This window comes from Ptychodera flava, chromosome 19, assembly GCF_041260155.1.
Source record: "Ptychodera flava strain L36383 chromosome 19, AS_Pfla_20210202, whole genome shotgun sequence".
NCBI lineage: Eukaryota > Metazoa > Hemichordata > Enteropneusta > Ptychoderidae > Ptychodera > Ptychodera flava.
In genome coordinates this window covers 29,182,248-29,203,313 of record NC_091946.1, presented here as the reverse complement: position 1 = coordinate 29,203,313, position 21,066 = coordinate 29,182,248, and the positions used below count along the sequence as shown (strand labels likewise).

General features: G+C 39.2%; 1 protein-coding gene and 1 long non-coding RNA gene across 2 annotated transcripts; both read left to right on the top strand.

Moving 5' to 3' along the window:
• Positions 1–1,124: 1,124 nt before the first annotated feature.
• LOC139118280 (uncharacterized) lies at positions 1,125–4,387 on the top strand. The gene is made up of 2 exons (XM_070681545.1): positions 1,125–1,634; positions 2,939–4,387. The coding sequence occupies exons 1-2, from the start codon at positions 1,604–1,606 to the stop codon at positions 3,772–3,774; spliced, it is 867 nt and encodes a 288-aa protein (XP_070537646.1). The 5' UTR covers positions 1,125–1,603; the 3' UTR covers positions 3,775–4,387.
• Positions 4,388–11,268: 6,881 nt separating this feature from the next.
• On the top strand, positions 11,269–20,391 carry LOC139119179 (uncharacterized). Its single transcript, XR_011548859.1, has 2 exons — positions 11,269–11,468; positions 18,445–20,391. It is a non-coding gene; the product is annotated as an uncharacterized lncRNA (long non-coding RNA).
• Positions 20,392–21,066: the final 675 nt, after the last annotated feature.

Here is a 21,066-nt window from a genome sequence, read left to right as displayed (position 1 = left end):
TTTGTGAACAGTCATACACCTACTGTCCCTTTTGGCCATTTTCTAACTGTCAAGTCTCCTAGTCTTCTATGTTTTGCTCTCCGGCCTGACGTTGTGTACAAGTATATTTCACTATCATGAGCGTCAAATGACCAAAACTCTTCTTCAACTTCGTATACATCAGAGTCAGAGCTATCTCTGCCACTGCTGGTATGCAGTAACAGGGCACGGTCCCTCTATGTGATAGAGGGACCGGCTAGTGACACTGCCCGTAGGCAGTAGCAAGGCAGTAGCTGTATTCTCTTTGATAATTTGGACAGTATTTTGTTCAGTTTCAACAACTGCGTTCATGTTCTTCTGCATGCAATATTTGAACTGTCCAGTATTATATTCAGCTTTGCAACGCAGCCTGTGTATGTGTGTTGTGCATTTGTATAATTGACAAATGACTTTCAATCTGAACTCTAATCCAGTGTTGACAAACTGAATATTGTGTGTTTCAGCTTGCTGAAAGGAAATAGCAAGAAAATGTATTTGATACATTGCATAGAAAAATTGACAAAAATTATCAACACTTGCAGCTTCTTTCCGAATGTAAGCCCTTCTTGTTGTTTTTCTAATTAAAATTAAACGGCTTCATACATTTTTAGATTTTCCGAGATAAAAGTCATGAAATGCGACAAATTGGTTCTACATTTTGTTTAATTAATACTAACATTGGAACTATTGAATGATGTAAATATATTATTAATTTCTTTTTATTGAATTACCTACCAAACTATGGAATCTGAAAATGTCAGAAATAATAGGGAACCAAAATATTTCCAGCTCACCCCCCTTATACGCAGAGCTAAGTTTTTAAGTCACCCCTCTGTTACCCCAAGAATTTTCAATTACACCTAGATTCGTCCAGCCCCTCGCCCTGGAGTATTTCTGAATGCAGCCTAATTCATGCTGCGCAAAGCTGATATGACCTTGTTATAAAGATAGTGCCTTTTCATACGAGCGTAAAGTTGGCATCATCCTCATCCTCAACCTGAGGTGACCTTTCTAGCTGACGCTGAAAATGACGCTACTCAGCGTCAGCTTCAGCGTCGTATAAGAAGAATGCCGAAGTTACGCTACCTGATGACGGATAAGCGATAAGACTCGCCCAAACTTTAAAAAATAACAACTCCGTTCTTTCACAACTTTCTTTTGAATCGTAAAACTGGTTCGCAGGTAATATTTATATTTATGGATATGATTGTTGTTTATGGCCTGTCACTCTTGCGTTAAGATTTTCCGAAAATTGGTGCAAGAAAAGGCATCCATGGTCCATTTTTAAAGTCGTTTTTACACTTATCATTCCATCAGACGCAGTTAGGAATAATCGGATCCGACACCAGTGAAGCTGACGCTGTAGCGTCATCCTCATCCTCATTTTCGCGTGACGCCAACTGTACGCTCGTCCTTTTAGATAGTCGATCTTGAAAAGGCAGGGGCCATGTCAGCATAGTAGCATTGCTTCACAGGAACCTCGGCAGTTCTGGACTCCTTTAGCAGGTCTACGGTAGGATTACGTGACTTAACATCTTTCACAACAGTCTGCATTTAAGCTAAGCAGACACTGATCTGTTCAAAAATGTTTCAAATCCAAGCACAAACCAAACAAGGTATGTGAGATTTTTTACACGAACTAGCTGGTAATGGACCCGGAAGTGAATAACTGGTCTGACATGGTGCACCTTGTGATAATGGTTCCACCGCAGTCTGCTGAGATTCAACAACACATTGCACACAAGCAAAGACACTGAAAAGATCTGAGAGGTTCATGGTCAATGCACGGAGTACCTAAACGTTCCGCAATGGAAAGGAAGAGTTCGAACCACAGGCGCTGCGATCGTCACTTCGCGAAGCCCTTACCAGCCTTATCAGCTATTGTTGTATTATAACACGGTCCCTCCACAAAAGGACCGTGATCATGGGAGCTTTAATAGCTTCGCGAAACGACGCTCAAAACACCCGTAGTTCGTCACCTCTGGCCATCATCAACGAGCTGGTTTAGCTAAATCGGGGCTAAATATCGCGGATTCATACATTTGGCGGGATTATCTCACCATGGAGGTATACTCCATGATTTCGCTAGCAATCCATCAGTGGTTTATCCTAGTACCCAGAGAGTCGGGTTTTCATCTCAGTGAAATTAACGAAGTACAGGCGGACTAGACGTTATTTGAAGATGGTATTTATCATGTTACGTGCTAAAGATTGGCCGGCATCTGCACAGCGAGCGCAATCTAGTCATCAGCTCACATGCCTGTTATCTTATACTATATAATAGAGTAGTAAACAACAACAACAACAGTATGGAAAGTATCCGGCGAAACGTTACATCTACCATCTACTGACACTTCACCAATTATCAATTTTTCTTGGATGAAATGCTGACACTCAATAGCTTTCTACATCGTGAACAGTTGGTCGAGAAGGACTTATATATATATATATATATATATATATATATATATATATATATATATATATATATATATATATATATATATATATATGTATGTATATATATGTATATATATCTTCCATCTCGCACATGTTCAACTGACGACGGGTCATGCCTTGCAGGGACGGACAATTATATCTATGGGAGGAGGGTAGTCAAAATGGCGACATTCCAATAGTTTGGACCAATGGAATTTAAATTTGATATTTTTTCAGATATAATTCGGCGTTTTGTTTCAGGTGAAATCGGCTGGGAAATGCACGCATGATATCATGTGTGCTCTTCCTAGTCGATTTTCATGAGTATGTTTGAATTTATTCAAAAGCAGTTGGAAGAATACCGCTTTTTTCGAGAAATTTTGACACTTTAACGACACCACTGATTTTGTTGGCTCCTTAAGACAAAATTAAACATCAAAAGATCATGAATGATTGACTTTCGATGACTTTTTCGTTTCAGAATGTGACATGAATCCTTCCGAAGATGCGCTTGTCAGGGCCTATTTGTGGACTGCATTCAGATCTTGTTCAACAGCATTTGAACAGTCAATACGGACTCTAGAGGGCGTCAAAGTGATTCATGAAATTTTTGCTGACGCGGCTTTGTTGGGCGAAGATCGGTCCGCCACCCTACGCCATGCAGTACGCTTCCACACGGACACGGGGTTCCGCACCAAAGATCCTTTGCCAGGGTTAAGGTTAAGTGAGGTCAAGATCGCTCTAGAGGATACCTTTCAAGGGTATCGAGGTGTCTTCGTGAAAGATATGGCCATCTACTTGGTCGCGATGGGGAAAATGGATTATATTCCTGATGGGTACCGCCATGCATTCCTGATACGAAACCCAATCAAGTCCATTACCTCTCTTTACAGATGTTTCTCCAAACAAAATGTGGATGAATTGCGTGAAATCATAACCTCCGAGGCCGGTTTCAGAGAAATGTTTGAGCTATATCAATACATCAGAGATGTCAAAGGTCAAACACCAATGGTCATCGACGCCGATGATGATCTGCTTCGTGACCCAGCAACCACAATGAAGACGTTCTGTGATTTCGTAGGGTTTCAGTTCAAAGAAAGTATGGTTCACTGGAAACCTGGCCGTCCCGAGGAATGGAGTTGGCACGATGCCTGGTATGGTACAATTGCCAGTAGCGCAGGATTCATACGAAATCCTGAAACGCAAAACTCTTTTCAGTTAGAAGATATTTCATTGTATCCAAGCTATATCCAAGAAGCCATACAAGATGCTCAACCTTATTATGAGAAACTCTACAACTTGAGATCCACGCAATAAAATTTGATATGGGAAGCTCACCACTCCATAGTTGTGTTCATGATTTTGATTTTTAGGACCAGACTATCAAATCACACCATTATTTACCAGTAGAAATACAGGCGCTGGTATCTTGGCAGGTCGTTGGATTGGGAAAGTCTAAATTATACCTCGCCAATTGCTCATTCCGTGTTGCAATTCGCCAGATTACGTCAGGTGACGAGAAAATACATACATTAAATCCCCAATAAATCGGCAAAAGTGACGTCAAAGGGTATTTTTGAACGACTATTTCCCTGGGGAAATAGTTTTTGGCCAAATTTGGACAAGTGATGGGTCACGTGACCGCACGCGTATTGCTCAGAACATGAGAGACGACCGGGATGAGCGACGAGCCTCTCTCTAAAACAGCAAGATTTTCCATTCGAACAGCGTAGGAACTTGAAAAGCTCATAGACGACAAGTTTCTCTAGGGTCTATGGTACAACCAAGAATGTTGTTAGGTATGCTTAGGATATTTTTGTGAAGAAATTGGTACTACTGTTACCGTGGAAAAATAGCCAAGTAAACTTTTCACAATGAATTGTTGCAGTACATGATATCAAACACATTAAAAAACTATAACTTAAAAGAACATGAGCGTGTGGCGTGTTATAAAACACCTATAACCTGGTCTTTATTGCTGTTACCTGTTCCAATTTTGCCACAGTTACCATGGAAAGAGAAAATCTAACCAATCACAGATTTTAAGTGGGTGGCCACTTTTTAAAAACAGAGCCCTCACATGGGCATTTTGAATACCAAGGAACGCCCCTTTGACCATATATGGGCATATTTAGATTACAGGTGACTGTATACCTTTAAGACTAGTCTCGAAATTTAGAACGTGAATGAGGATTTTAAGAGTAGGAATTTGAATTTGCATAAAGGCGATGTTTGGTGTTATTTGACGTTGTTTCACATTCTCGGTACACTTGCTTCAGCAATGGCCTAGAAAAGCTTTGATGTCCTGATTTCGTGGTTTGTGTAACATTTTAAATTTTCTACGTCAACTTAGAAACTTTGATAGCAGATATAGTCACCATTAGCATGGGACATCATGTCTACATAATTTTAAATGAACGCGTAAATGAAAATATAAGAAAATGTACGCATGAGAGGTTTGACGACAGGCAGTGTGAAAGAAGACAAAGTAATTGAAACATAGGAATGAGATAATGAGATGAAGGTGCTTTTTTTACCATTAAGTCTCTGAATAGGCTTTTTTACCCACAGATTCATCTTATTAATGAAGTAAAAGATATTCACCCGTGGAGACAACATAACATTTCAGGTAAAAGAGGACTGAAGAAAGGCTTAGTTCATTAAAACATGTTTTTTTTTCATTGCCAATAGTGTTTTTCTCAGTAGGTAAGATATAATGTTTCATAATGTCATTGTCGATTCAGGCTATCGTTAATTTTTGAAAGTAGGGTTTTTGTTGAAAATTATGTTTTCGAAGTTTGAGTGATTCAGTTTCCTTGACCCCTTATTATTTTATGCATGAGATTCAGTTTCAGATACGACACTCTTTGCTCTACAAAAAGCCACCCAAGTTTTTCAAAGTGAGCTGGCCGAATATGTTCCCTGGGGTGCATATCTATAACATACCTTATTATTTTATTTTGTGTTGTTTGTAGTCTATGTTTACTGACAACCTTCAAACCTTGATACCAGTAGGAACAGGCATAATCAAAAAGACAATTAATGAGACTGTTGGCAAGAAGTTTACGTGTTTTCCTGTCCAAGAAGTGACGTTTGCGAAACAAAAACTTAAGACGAAAGTTTGCCTTCTGAATTATTTGTGTGGCCATACTCTCTCCTGATAGTGTTTGATCCAGATCGGCACCAAATAATTAACGATATCCTTGGCGATGACATTGGTATCGTTACAGACTATTTCCAGCTTAGACTGTTCTTTTAAGAAATGATTCGAGCCAAAAAGAATTGACTCCGTTTTACAAAGATGTAAAGTCAATTTGTTATCCACCAACCATTCATTCAAACTTTGCAATTCTAAGCTTAGTTCGTTTTGTATTTTACCAATATCCTTGTCAGAGACCATCAGTGCTGAGTCATCAGCATACAAAAGAAGTTTACAATTTACAGCAGAACACATGTCATTAACATATATTGAAAACAGAATCGGACCCAGTATCGATCCTTGAGGCACCCCACAATTAATCTGATTAAATGATGACATATGATTATTTACGTTGACCACTTGCTGTCTGCCAGTCAGATAAGAACTGAACCAACGAACAGCTTTGTGACTCAGGCCTAACGCTTTAAGCTTATCTAATAAGATCGTATGATCCACGGTATCAAATGCCTTCTGAAGGTCGATAAGCACCATCCCTGTTCGTTTACCCTGGTTAATTTGGTGTTTAATGTGATCAGTAATGTAAATCAAGCATGTATCAGTAGGGTACCCTAGTCGAAATCCTGATTGAAATTCATACAGTAAGTTGATTTCAAAAGGTGCTCTTCTAGCTGGTCATAAATTATTCTCTCCAGAACTTTAGAAACAATGCTTGTAATCGATACTGGCCCATAATTACCTTCAAAAGTTTTGTCATTCTTTTTGTAAACTGGGACAACTTTGGCATTTTTTAAATCATTCGGAACAACTTGTTGATGAATTGATAAATTAATAACATGAGTTAGAGGAGCAGCAATTTGCTCAGGACCGTCTTTAATAAATTTGGCTGGAATATTGTCTAAACCTGTCGATTTAGTGCTGTCAAGAGAGGAAAGATGCTTAGACAATATAATCACTAACAACGGACAGTTTGAAACCGTTTTCTGCAACTCTTTTGCTAGAGTAAAAATGTTTGACGTGGTCTATGCCAAACTTACCTGACATAGGAGGTAGTTTGTCAACAAGTGCATGAAGATGCTATTGTGCTGAAGAAGTGATTAAATCTTTGTGCAACTTTTGTTTTATCAAAACAAACCTCATTGCCTATAACCAAGCCAATATTTGTGAAAGTAGAACCAACTTTTTTAAGGGGAGCTCCCAAGTTTTTCAAGATTTTCCAAATCTCTTTGCTGTTATTTCCACAATTGACTAATTTTGTCTTGAAGAAATCGGATTTTGCTCGTTTGATAAGTCTGGAAACCTTATTTCTCTGAAGGCGAAACTGCCTAAATAGGCTGTCCTCCCCGTGTTTTTTTAATTTCTTAAATAAGCGATTTTATAATTCATTTAGACAATATTCCAGCCAAATTTATCATAATTCAATTGTTGTAATTCAGTGGGAAATGTAAGGAAGGAAGACGCTGGAACTGACGAGTGATGATGTAGAACTGGAACCATGGCTAGTCCTTGCGACCAAGACCCAGATATAGAGTATTCCTCCATGGGAAAGTGAGCCTGTCTCGGAGTGCCTTGGCCTCCCCGAGTTTCTGTCTTTCTGAGTGTTTGCGTTTCTGAGTGTGTTTTAGTTAGTGTGTGAGTGTCCATTTATACAGTACCGTGGCAATGTCTGATACCGACCCCATAAAGACCACTTAGCACTGTAACATGACTTACAATGCTCTATTTTCTACCGACTTTAGAAAAGATACAAAAGTACAAATTATCACATGCCCCTTGCATGACATATTACAATATTCTATTGTCATAATCCTTATAAAATAATATTTCACGCTCTCGATATATTAGTAGCCTTGCACGCTGTAAATTCACCGAATTCCAACCGCTTTGGGCCATAACATTACTTGCGCCGCGAAATACCAGCACGGCATCAATAACATGGCCGATTTCGTTTATATATTTAACAATTCACCCGGTAACTTATCCAATTTCCCATAGAGGTATTCTGCTTGCTACCTCCGTGTTCTGTTGTATTTCAACCACTTGTCATATAGAGCTGTTCTTGTAGTTCTCTTTTTACATCCGTGCTCGCACACAGGCTGAGACCACACTGGCAAGCGGAAAGACTAAGTCAGTGGAGACCCACTCTCTCATTGAGGGTTACTCTGACCACAGGCGTGATGTTTTCTGGGTAGTTTCTATAAGTGTAGTTTATGCTACGTTCCGACGTTCTCGTCCTTAGCCTAAAAACTGCTACGGACGAGAACGTCGGAACGTAGCATAAACTACACTAATAGAAACTACCCAGAAAACATCACGCCTGTGCTCTGACGTACAGCGGACGGGCCGTGAGGCCTATAGCCATGGTTCTGTATTCAATGAACAAGTTCCATTTTTATATCATCACTCGTCACTTCCAGCGTCTTCCATATATATTCTTCCTCCTTGAATTACGACACAGTAATAAATCGTGTACTGATCCCAATGCTGTCGAAATTGATGGAGAAAAGGCTTTGCACGTCTTTTAAGTTCGACTTGCCTCAGAGCTGACAAGCTAGAAGATTCCTGAAAATGTAAAGGTTTCGATGGCGAACTTGATCATTTGACGCCTTCCGAGTTACCCACACCATATCTTATCGAGTTAAACAAGCCAATCATATTGGCAGATTCCTGGTTAAGCTATTAGGGAATGCACAAACTGGCGGGGTATCCAGTTTGGATAAAATATACTAAGAAACGCTCAAGTACAGTACAAGCATAAAACTGGTTCAAATATGTGTATCTAAAATGTGTATACCACCGGCACAATTGCCTATAGAGAAATTAACATGGCTCATTGGTCCATGAACAGAATGAAATTCTGAAGGCCTAGCTCTTTAGACATTTTGTAACTTTATTATTCAGTAGGTGAAAACAAACAAAGTAAGACCGTACGTACATGTGCTTATATTGTTGACATGAGAAAGGCTTGACTGTACAGAGATAAATTGTTGACGTTATAAACTTGAAAAATGTAGAGTGAAAGGAAATATTCATAAATTGTCTGTGTTTTTCGTACATAGCCTCCTGTATTCTGAACAGAGAGTTCTGTTGGCTAATTCAGAACATTAGAAAATTTACAACCAAACTTTACTCACTTGCCCGAGTTCAGAGAGAGAGAGAGAGAGAGAGAGAGAGAGAGAGAGAGAGAGAGAGAGAGAGAGAGAGAGAGAGAGAGAGTAAAATGGAGACTTCTATCAACTTTTATCGCGTGAATCTGAAGTTGTAGAGTTTCTCATAATAAGGTTGAGCATCTTGTATTGCTTCTTGTACATAGGTTGGATACAATGAGATATCGTCATTATAAGAAGAGGTTTGCGTTTCAGGATTTCTTATGAAGCCAGCAGTAGTGATCACTGTGTCATACCAGGCATGGTCCCAACTCCATTCCTCGGGACGACCAGGTTTCCAGTGGAGCATACTTTCTTTGAACTCAAACCCTGCAAAATCACAGAACTTCTTCATAGTTGTTGCCGGGTCATGGAGAAGATCCTCATCGGCATCGATAACCATCGGTGTTTGACCTTTGACATCTCTGATGCATCGATACAACTCCAGCATTTCACGAAAACCGGCCTCAGAGGTTATGATTTCAGGCAATCCATTCGCATTTTGTTTGGAGAAACATCTGTAAAGGGAGGTGATGGATTTGATTGGGTTTCGTATCAGGAATGCATGGAGGTACCCATACTCCATTCTCCCCGGCGTTACATAAAACATGGCCATATCCTTCACGAAGACACCTCGATACCCGTTGAATTCGTTCTCAAGCGCACTCTTCACTTCACCGAACCTAAACCCTGGCAAAGGATCTTTGGCGTGGTAGCATACCGCGTGTCGGATGGAGACTGACCGCTCTTCGCCTACCAGAGCCGCGTTGCCAAATATTTCATGAATCACCTTGACGTCCTCTAGAGTCCGCATTGATCGTTCGAATGCCGTCGAACAAGATCGGTATGTTGTCCACAAAATGGCCCTGGTAATTATATCTCCGGAAGAATTCATTTCCCTTTCTGAAAGAAAAAAAGACACTCTGAAAGTTTTCTATCTAGGCCGTGTGTGTGTGTGTGCCATGGCCCAACGAAGTCTCGCTAGTGACGCTATACAGACCCAATATATGACAAAACTTCCTACCAGGTTTGTAGAGCCCACACGCCACACCACCAACTTGAAGAAATCTCGACAATTAACCTCAGATCCTGGCCTTGTGCGATTTAGTGTCAAATTTCAGGCCGTGGTAGTTGTCTGCGGATGAATGAAGTCTCGAACTCAACACGTTTCCCCTACAAGGTTATCATCGCAGGTTATCATATACGCCAGGTGACCTAAGGCTGCGTTCACAAATAATGAGGGGGGGGGGGCTGGAGGAATCACGAGTGAAATCTTGTCCTTTTCAGATGCTCCCTCTATACCTTCAACAAAATTTCAAATACCCCCATGTGTATGATCAAAACTTTTCATGTCCCTACCAACTATCATATAGCCGCATATTTATAAGGGAGGTGCGCACAGATAAAATAGATTCATTTTAAATACATCAGTAGACTTTTTGGATATATCGCTCTTATATATATCTTCAGTCAATCCAAAGCTATATTGAACCCACTGAAGAGCACACAAAATGACGGTCATGAGAGTGTATGCAACTTGTGAATTCCGATTCCGAGCTACACTTGGGCAATAACGAAAAATTGAGCACGGTGACCTACAGAAGAATTTTTTCTAAAAAGTACAAGACATACTGGGCCTATGTGACGTAGGATGCGACTTATAAAAGTTTTACAAATTGACAATTCTATAAGGCCAAGAAAAATAAAACGTTTGTTTCTCATCCTCGCGCGCGTCAATTCAGGCCCGCCGCGTCAACCTTTTGTTCTGCTGATGAAGGAAATAAAATGAAAAAACCCGCAAAAATACGCGACGATAGTGCATAACACAGTGCTGTGTAAAGCGTTTACAGAACTGTAAACAAAATAACAGACACTAACATTCCATTCAAAATTGTATATTACGCTGTCAAATTCAATTCTGATTCAATTATCACCCCAATAGTATTCACATATACAATCTTTGTTAAGAAACTCCATATTATGTGTTTCAGCATGATGTAGGGAAACAGCAAGAAACTGTATAAGTTACATTGCATTGAAATATTGAAAATATTATCAAACAGTTGCAGCTTCTGTCCCATTATAACACAACTTGTTGTTTTTCGAATGAAAATTCAATGGCATTCATACCATTTTAGATTTTCGAAATAAAAGTCATGCAACAAATGGTTCTAGTTTTTGTTATATTATTCCTTACATTAGAATCATTGGATGGCGTAAAAATGCTGTCCATTTTTTCATTGAATTACCTAACAAACTATGGAATCTGAAAATGTCAGAAATAATAGGGAACCAAAGTATTTTCAGATCCCCCTTTATTCACAGAGCAAAATTTGCGAGTCCCCCTCTGTTAGCCCAGAATTTTCAATTCCTCCTTGATTCCTCCAGCACCCCGCACCATTATTTCTGAATGCAGCCTAATTCATGCTGCACTAAGCTGACATGACCTCCTGGTAAAGATATTGCCTTTTCATAGTCGACCTTGAAAAGGTACGGGGGAAGGTCAGCATAGAAAAGCATTGCTTCATAAGAACAGGAACCTTGGCAGTTCTCGGCTCCTTTATAGCTACAGGTCTACGCAGGATTACGTGACTCAGCGTCTTTCACAACAGTCTGCATTTTGATTCAAGCATACACTGATTTGTGCTAAATGTTTCGAATCAAAGCACAAGCCAAACAAGCATCAGTGCACTAATCAAAAGGCAAAGGTAAGTAAATTGTTTTTACCCGAACTATCTGGTAACGAACCCGGAAATGAATTACTAATCTGACATCGTGATACAAGCTCCACCGCAGTCGGCAGAGATTCAACAACAAATTGCACTCAAGCAAAGACTGGTGCCGCCAACTGGTAAATTTCATCAATTTCACAAAATCATAACAAAACATGTTTTGAAGGCTGACATACTAATGTTACGTATTTTAGACCTTGACCTAAAATTTGGGGGAACGTAGAGCTGTTCGAAACTGCCCTCCCACTGGCATATGCCGAAAATATGCCCTTCAACTGAATTTCGATGCCCACTGACCTCCAGTGTCTATAATGGTCTCCTCGCTCCCACTCCCACTCCCAACAACAACAACAACAATTCAATTCAATTGCCCTTCCCCCTACTGAATTCCATTGCCCTGTACCGGTAGATGCCCACAAAGCTGACTAGGCAACCCAGATCAACGCAAAACCGTGAAAGCAGCTAGCAGTGTATCTTTGAACATTGCTCCCCTCTACGTTAGGCGCTTAATCTCCCCTCAAGTTCTATAAACCACGGCTTTCCCCTCCCCTACGTATTTTCCGATACCCGATGTCAAAACTTCTTTCCCAAACCCCCTAAAAATAAAATTTCTTCCCCGCACAGTAAATTTTCGATTCTTCCCGCCAGCTGATTAGTTTTCAAACTTGCCTGCCCGCTGAAAAAATGGGCACGAACACCTTTTCACGAAGTCTAGTTGACGGCACCTGAGTGTGTGTGTCACTCTCGGAACCAGAGTTCTTATCGCCGAATCGAACACATCAGGAATTGTGGGTAATACGCGATAAGATGTGTGTGTGTGTGTGTGTGTGTGTGTGTGTGTGTGTGTGTGTGTGTGTGTGTGTGTGTGTGTGTGTGTATCTGAGGTTCACAGACAATGCGACGCGTGGAGTACGTAAACGTTCCGCAATGGAAAGGAAGAGTTCGAAACCACAGGCGCTTCGATCGTCTCTTCGCTAAGGGACTGGACACAAATTACAGGGGGGGGTGGGCCGGTGTTTTTGGGGGTAGGTCGCCATTTTTCGCGCAAGCATTATTGTAGGGTCATAAAATTTTGTGCAAGCCTATGGGGAGGGTCACCTTTTTCCATGCATCAAAGCTGAAATTGCATGTGCACGTATTGAAGAATATGGAATACTGATAAAAGAAAAAATACCTCCTGGCACTTTCATTTTCTGCCATTTCTATTTTCGGCACGCTCTTCGGGCGCAAGTTTAAGGGTATAATAAACAATGGATTGATGATCCAAGCAGCCACATTGATTTAAGTTGTCACGATTTCTACTTATCCAAGTCCTACATTTTTTTAGGACATTGACAGAATACAAACTATTCAGAATAGTGCAAAATGTCATCAATAACAACTGGACACTTCAGGTCTAACAACTTTTGAATAATAATTTAGGATCAGATAATCTATGAGTTATTTGTAGTTTCCTCATAGACTACAATGTATAGTGAATCAATATTTCGGTGAAATTCCAAAATCAAATTTCTTGCACAACCATGGACTTGAAACCACTCTTGTCTAATCATGAACATTAATACTAATAATTAGGTGTACATAAATGCACAGATTTACCTAGTTTTGTATTGGAAAAAAATATTCATACTTTGATCACAGACTGCCATGCACAGTGAATCGACATTTCAGTGAAATTCAAAATCAAATTTCCTGTACAACCATAGACTTGAAAGCACTCTAGTCTAAACATGAACATTAATACTAATAAGTAGATGTAACACGATTGGAACTAATTTTGGATAATTGGATGGTGAAGTAATATCGATTTAATCTACAAATGTTATCTCATCTGCTTTTCTTTTTAAGTTACGCGCTTGTTTTTATGAGTAATTTGCAATATTGCGACATTCAGCTAAACAGCACCTCACGCTTTTGAGAAATTTGAAAAATATGAAAATCCAATTATCCCAAATTAGTTCCAATCGTGCTGTGTACATAAATGCACAGATTTACCTAGTTTTGTATTGAAAAAAATATTCATACTTTCATCATAGGCTGCCATGCATAGTAAATCGATATTTCAGTGAAATTCCAAAATCAAATTTCTTGCACAACCATGGACTTGAAACCACTCTAGTCTAATCATGAACATTAATACTAATAATTAGGTGTACATAAATGCACAGATTTACCTAGTTTTGTATTGTAAAAAAATTACTCATAGTTTCATCATAGACTGCCATGCATATAGTGAATCAACATTTCAGTGAAATTCCAAAATCAAATTTCTTGCACAACGATAGACTTGAAACCACCCTAGTCTAATCATGAACATTAATACTAATAATTAGATGTACATAAATGCACAGATTTACCTAGTTTTGTATTGGAAAAAAATATTCATAGTTTCATCATAGACTGCCATGCATAGTGAATTGACATTTCAGAGAAATTCCGAAATCAAATTTCTTGCACATACATGGACTTGTAACCACTCTAGTCTAATCAAGAACATAAATATCAATAATCAAGCGAACATAAATTCACAGATTTGCCAAGTTTTGTATTGGAAAAAATTATTCATAGTTTCGTCATAGACTACAATGTATAGGGCCTAATGGATCAACATTTTATGCGAAATTCCAAAAACAAAGTTCTTGTACACAGATGCATGTGTTACCACTCTCTACTAATCAAGTACAATTTTGTCAATTATTCAGGGTCTAGATATGCAAAATACTGCTTATTTTTAATTGTGAATTTTATTTTACAGTTTTGTCATAGACTCTCATGTATAATGGATCAACATTTTGAGCGAAATTCCAAAATCAAATATCTTGTTCACATGTGCACTTGTAAACAACCCATGCTGACCAAGTATATTTGTATCAGTTATTTTACATCTATAGATGAACAGATATTGCTAGTTTTATATTGGGAAATACATGTTCATACTTTTCTTATAGTCGACTACCATGTATAGTGAATCAACATTATCGATGAAATCTAAAAATTACATTTTTTGAACACGCATGCACTTTTTACCTGCCACTTCAAGTAAAGTAAATTTACATGAATTATCACACACATAGGATTTGATCTTTTTTGGACAAAGCGTTATATCGGCCATTTTGCCTTCCTTTGGGAGGGGACTTCAAAAGTATAGCAAGTCAGAAGAGGGTCTTGAACATTGCGGGTTTGTTGGGGGTATCGAGTAACAAGGGAGGGTCACTTATTCTTATGCACGGATAAGGGGGAGGGTCACCAATTTTTGTGCATGAACTTTTGAAGGGTCACTATTTTTGATGCAACGGTGTTTCTAAAAACACCGGCCCACGGTGTTTCTAAAAACACCGGCCCACCCCCGTGTAATTTATGTCCAATCCCTATAAGATCCTATTGTTGTAGCATAGGAGCTTCGCGAAGGGACGCTCAAAGCACTCGCGGTTCGTCACCTCCGGCCATCGATCATCAACGAGCTGGTTTAGCTAAATCGGGACTAAATATCGTTGGTTCAAATCTTTGGCGGATTATTTCACCATTGAGTAATCTCCATGATTTACTCGCAATCCACCAGTGGTTTATCCTAGTACCCAGAAAGTCGGATTTTGACCTCAGTGAAATTAACACAGTACAGGCGGACTAGAAGTTAACTGAAAATGATATAAATCATTATCTTTATCATGTGACGTGCTAAAGTATGGCTGGCATTAGACTGTTGACAGTCCCTTGTGCTTTTCTGTCGCTTATTAGTCCCCACGGACACCGTCCGGGGGGACTTATAGGTTTGGTCATGTCCGTGCGTGTGTGCGTGCGTGCGTGCGTGCGTGCGTGCGTGCGTCCGTCCGTTCACGCAGATATCTCAGAGATGCCTGGAGCGATTTCATTCAAACTTGGTACAAGGATTACTTCATATGTCATACAGATGCACGTCGATTGGTTTTGTGATACGATCCAATATGGCTGCCAGGCGGCCATTTTATTACGATTTTTTCATGCACAGAGCCATAACTTAGGCATGCTTCAACAGATTTTATTCAAAGCTGGTACAAGGACATTGACCAATGTCATAGATATGCACGTCAATTTTTTTTGTGATACGATCCAATATGGCCGCCATGCGGCTATTTTGTTACGATTTTTTCATGTACAGAGCCATAACTCAGGCATGCTTCAACAGATTTTATTCCAAGTTGGTACAAGGACATTGACCAATGTCATAGATATGCACGTCAATTTTTTTTGTGATACGATCCAATATGGCTGCCGTGCGGCCATTTTGTTACGATTTTTTCATGTACAGTTGTACAGAGCCATTACTCAGGCATGCTTCAACAGATTTTATTCAAAGTTGGTACAAGGACATTGACCAATGTCATAGCTATACACGTCAATTTTTTTTGTGATGCAATCCAATATGGCCGCCGTGCGGCCATTTTGTTACGATTTTTTCATGTACAGAGCCATTACTCAGGCATGTTTCAACAGATTTTATTCAAAGTTGGTACAAGGACATTGACCAATGTCATAGCTATACACATCAATTTGTTTTGTGATACAATCCAATATGGCTGCCGTGCGGCCATTTTGTTACTATTTTTTCATGTACAGAGCCATAACTCAGGCATAACTCAACTGATTTTATTCAAACTTGGTAAAAGGACATTGACCTGTGTCATGCACATGCACATTGATTTGTTTTGTGATACGATCCAATATGGCCGCCGTGCGGCCATTTTATTACATTTTTTCATGTCCAGAACCATAACTCAGACATGTATCAAGCGAATTTATTTAAAGTTGGTACAAGGAGATTGACCAATGTCATACATATGTACATTAATTTGTTTTGTGATACGATCCAATATGGCTGCTGTGCGGCCATTTTGTTATGATTTTTTCATGTACAAGCCATAACTCAGGCATATCTCAACCAATTTTAATCAAATTTGCTACAAGGATATTGACCTATGTCATACATATGCACATTTATTTTTTTTGTGATACGATCCAATACGGCCACCGTGTGGCCATTTTATTACGATTTTTTTCATGTCCTGAACTACAACTCAGACATGTATCAAGCAAATTTATTCAAAAGTATTTTTATCACAGACCTAATGAAGAGGACTTTATCCTCTCTGAGGACCTGTAATCAAAGTACCCATTAACAAGTGGGGACTGTGTCATCAACGATGACTTGTTACACTATATAATAGTATGTTGCGAGACTAGAGCGAGAAAATGACGCTTTCTCGCAATCATTGAGAATCTGTTCTTATTCTCACCGCTGTCGGTGCGAAAATTTTAATCTCCCGTGGAGATTGGTGAGAAATGCACTCCTTGGCGAGAATCAAGTGTGAGAACAAATTCTCACCGGTGAGAATGGAAATTCTCACCAAGTACATTGAGAATTGAAATTCTGATTCTTGCCAATGAATTGGGAGTCTTGCTGATTCTCGCCAATGAACGGCGAGTCTTGATGATTCTCGCCCGTGCATTTCAATTCTCACTGTACTTTCTTAGGACATCTACATTACGTTTGAAACAACAACACATCAGTTATGTTCGGTGAATTTAATTGGGCAACCACATAAACAACAACACGACTGACATAAACATAAATAACAATACAAACAACAACCAGATTTCCCTCAGCGAAATTTACGTCGTACAGGCGAACTAGGACTTTGGGCGTTGTGTGATTAGTTTATTGAAAAATGATATAAACACCTTACTTTATCATGTAACGTGCTAAAGAATGACAGGCCTCTGCACAAAGAGCGCCCTCAAGTCATCAGCTTTACACACCTGTAATCTTTAGTCCAGTTCCCTGACACATTTCTATACCGCTGCTGCACTGCTAACGAAAATAGGGCCCCTATTTTCGTTAGCAGCGCAGCCAGCGGTAGAAATGGGCCAGGAAGCTAGACTACTATAACCTTACCCTATATAAGCAGAGTAGTATACAACAACAACAACAACAACAACAACAACAACAACAACAACAGAAAAGCACTTGTCGAGATATTTAATCTACAACCTACTAGTACTTCATCTACAGTAAACATTTTGGCATGAAATATTGAAAGTCGTTTACTTTCTACATCGTGAACTGACCAATGATTGGTCGTGTGAGAGTCATTTCTAATCTAGATCTCGCACTTGTCCCAACTGGTGACGTTTAATGACGTAAGGAGATGAAAAACAAGACTGTTCCAAAATAGAGTATATTCTAAAACTTCGACGTTTCGATTCCACACAGGGAATCTTCATCAGGAATAGAACAGATGACGAGTGATTGCTCAGGCTTAAAGAAGCGATGTTGACCGGCCGGATAGTACAAAAAGGCAAAGGTATCAAGTACTGTGGTCGGACTGACACTAGTTGTGAAAACAAACCCGACTTGAAGGGACGGACAATGGGATCTTGGGGAGGGTGGTCAAAATGACGACATTTGAATACTTTGGAAGGGCAAATTTATATTTGATATTATTTTAAGACGTTATTTTAGATTTAATCGACTTGGAAAAGCACGCAAGATAATTATCATCATGCATGCTTTTTCCAGTGAACATTTGAATTTATTCAAAAGCAGATGGAAGAACAGCGCTTCATTACGGGAAGACTGCATTACATGTAACTTGCATGGTACCTGAAACCCAAGTCCTTGCCTAACCAACTCGGGTGACAAACAGAAGACTTTTAATCCCTCAAGGTGTGAATGTTCCATTGTTATGTTTATCTAATCCAGCTGGTGCCATTTTAGTGCCATTGTAGGAAAGGCAGGTCTGTGAAAGTGATCCTCATAGGGAAGTAGGGTCTTCCTAAGTTAATGGAGCCTTCCCGTAATGTGTTTTCAACGTAGAACTGTTGACACGTTGACAAAATCTATGATTGCCACTTTAAGACAAGATAAAAACATGAATAGATCATGAGTTTTAGGCTTTCAATGACTGTTTTCTTTCAGAATGCGATGAATCCTTCCGAAGATACGATTACCAGGGCCTGTTTGTGGACTACATTCAGATCTTGTTCGACAGCGTTCGAACGATCAATACGGACTCTAGAGGGCGTTAAAGTGATTCATGAATTTTTTACTGACGCGGCTTTGTTGGGCGAAGATCGGTCAGATTCCCTCCGCCAAGCAGTGAGCTTCAACACGGACACAGGGTTCCGAACCAAAGATCCTTTGCCAGGGTTAAGGTTTAGTGAGGTGAAGATCACTCTTGAGAACATTTTTCCCGGGTATCGAGGTGTCTTCTTGAAAGACATGGCCATCTACTTGGTCGCGATGGGGAAAATGGATTATGTTCCCGATGGGTACCGCCATGCATTCCTTATACGTAACCCAATCAAATCCATCACCTCTCTTTACAGATGTTTCTCCAAACAAAACGTGAATGAATTGCGTGAAATCATAACCTCTGAGGCCGGTTTTAGAGAAATGTTTGAACTATATCAACACATCAGAGATGTCAAAGGTCAAACACCAATGGTTATAGACGCTGATGATGATCTGCTTCGTGACCCTGCAACTACGATGAAGAAGTTTTGTGATTTTGTAGGCTTTGGGTTCAAAGAAAGCATGCTTCATTGGAAACCGGGCCGTCCCGAGGAATGGAAATGGGACGATGCGTGGTATGGTACAGTTGCCAGAAGCGCTGGCTTCGTAAGAAATCCTGAAACACAAAGCTCTTCTCTGATAGAAGATATCTCATCGTATCCAACCTATGTCCACGAAGCCATACAAGATGCTCAACCTTATTATGAGAAACTCTACAACTTCAGATCAACCTGATTAAGACTTAATCACAAATTTGGTAGCTTCACAATAGGATTCATTATTTGCTCGTGTAAGACGAGATAACTAAGTCACATCATCACTTACTAACTAAAAGACTGATATTTTTGCAGTCATAGGGCTACCTGAAGAATTTTTCAAAGCGATTCCTTATATTAAACTGGTCTTTTAATTTACAGTGTGTTTAATGACTGAGTGTAGAAATTAAAATTTGCATAATGACGATTTGATTTGCATGTTTTAAGGTAGAATGCGCCTCGGGGACGTATTCCGATTCTCAAACTTATTCCTTTGGTCTACCACTTGTGTCATACTGAAGGCGCACTTTGAAGCTTATGGAGTACTGGATAAAGGTGTCACGGCTTGGTTTTGTGAAAATTGGGAAAATTATTTCCCCATATAGAGATAACACAAGGCTAACGGTCATTTTGAATTTAAATAATGGGAAATGTTGGGTAATTTGTGTCTTGCAGGGTGAGACACCCCCCCCCCCGATTTTTGTGTTTGATTTGAAAAGAGAATGGTGGAAATTTGTTGAGGAACGTTTGAGCAAGAGTTTAAGTCTTTCATCTTCGAGGCGCGAACTGCCATAAGGTCACTTCACATTCTCGGTGTATTTTGTTCAGCTATGGATGATCAGATCCACGTTGACGGAGTTTATTGGGTAATTCGTGTTTTACCTTTGTCTGGAGCATTCAATATTTTGCAATTTTTGAAACAGCATGAATCATTATTTATCTTGGCTGTAACGATATCATGCAATGTACTAACAAATAAAGTTGGTGGCATTTAATGTGATTTCAGATTTTGTAGAATTTGTCAATCAAATAAGGTTGAAGATGGATATAATTTTTTATTTGACTGCCCTGCTTGTACTGACTTCCAATTAGATATATTCCCAGTGACTTTATTATACATCCTAATCTTAAGTATGTAAATTCTATTACCTATGTACGTACATCCGATGAAGAATTATTATGCCAATTATACACATTTATGAATAAGGCTTTTCATTTAAGCAAAGAATTGATATGTTATGTCATGTTACGTACATTAATATTTAAGTAAATTAATAAATTAATATGATTAATTAATATTACAATATTAATTTAATTTCATTTTTTATGTTTGTCGCCAAGAGAATATGAATAAACTAAATTTTAAGAGTTTGTTATTTGTCAGAACAAACTCGATACATGCATGAAGAAAACGGTATACATTTACACAGGAACATTGTACTTGTAAGACCAAAACACTGTAATTTTCAGCACTTTGTTCTGATGTGAACGTCGAGTTTATTCAAAATCTCCATGACAGATAGTGATATTTACAATATCTGAATAGGTCTTTTTACAAAAGTTCACTATGATAAGTGTCGAGGTGGCTCGAGGAATGTTGTATTATGACAAACTATATCAACTTTACATGATCGCGCGTACGTTAGTCATGGTGTTTGTTGGGCGCCCTCTACGAGCAGTTCAACGTTATGGGCAAAAATCGTTTTACAAAAAAAATTTTTCGTCGTTTCCATTTTAGTTTGAGACTGTAACCGAAAGAGTCATTAGATTTTAACTGGCCGCCGGATATCAAGCATTGTAGCAGATAAGCCCACTGAAAAAATAAAGTGATACGGTTGTAAAATCATCATATACTGCACCCACAATCGTGAATGCAACCTTTTCAACTGTGTAATCTTTCAAGGAGATTTTCTTAGGATTTCATTATTCAATCAAGCATTTGCTGATCGACAGAGTGGTGCCGTTTTTCACTGATCTTGATAGCGGCGGA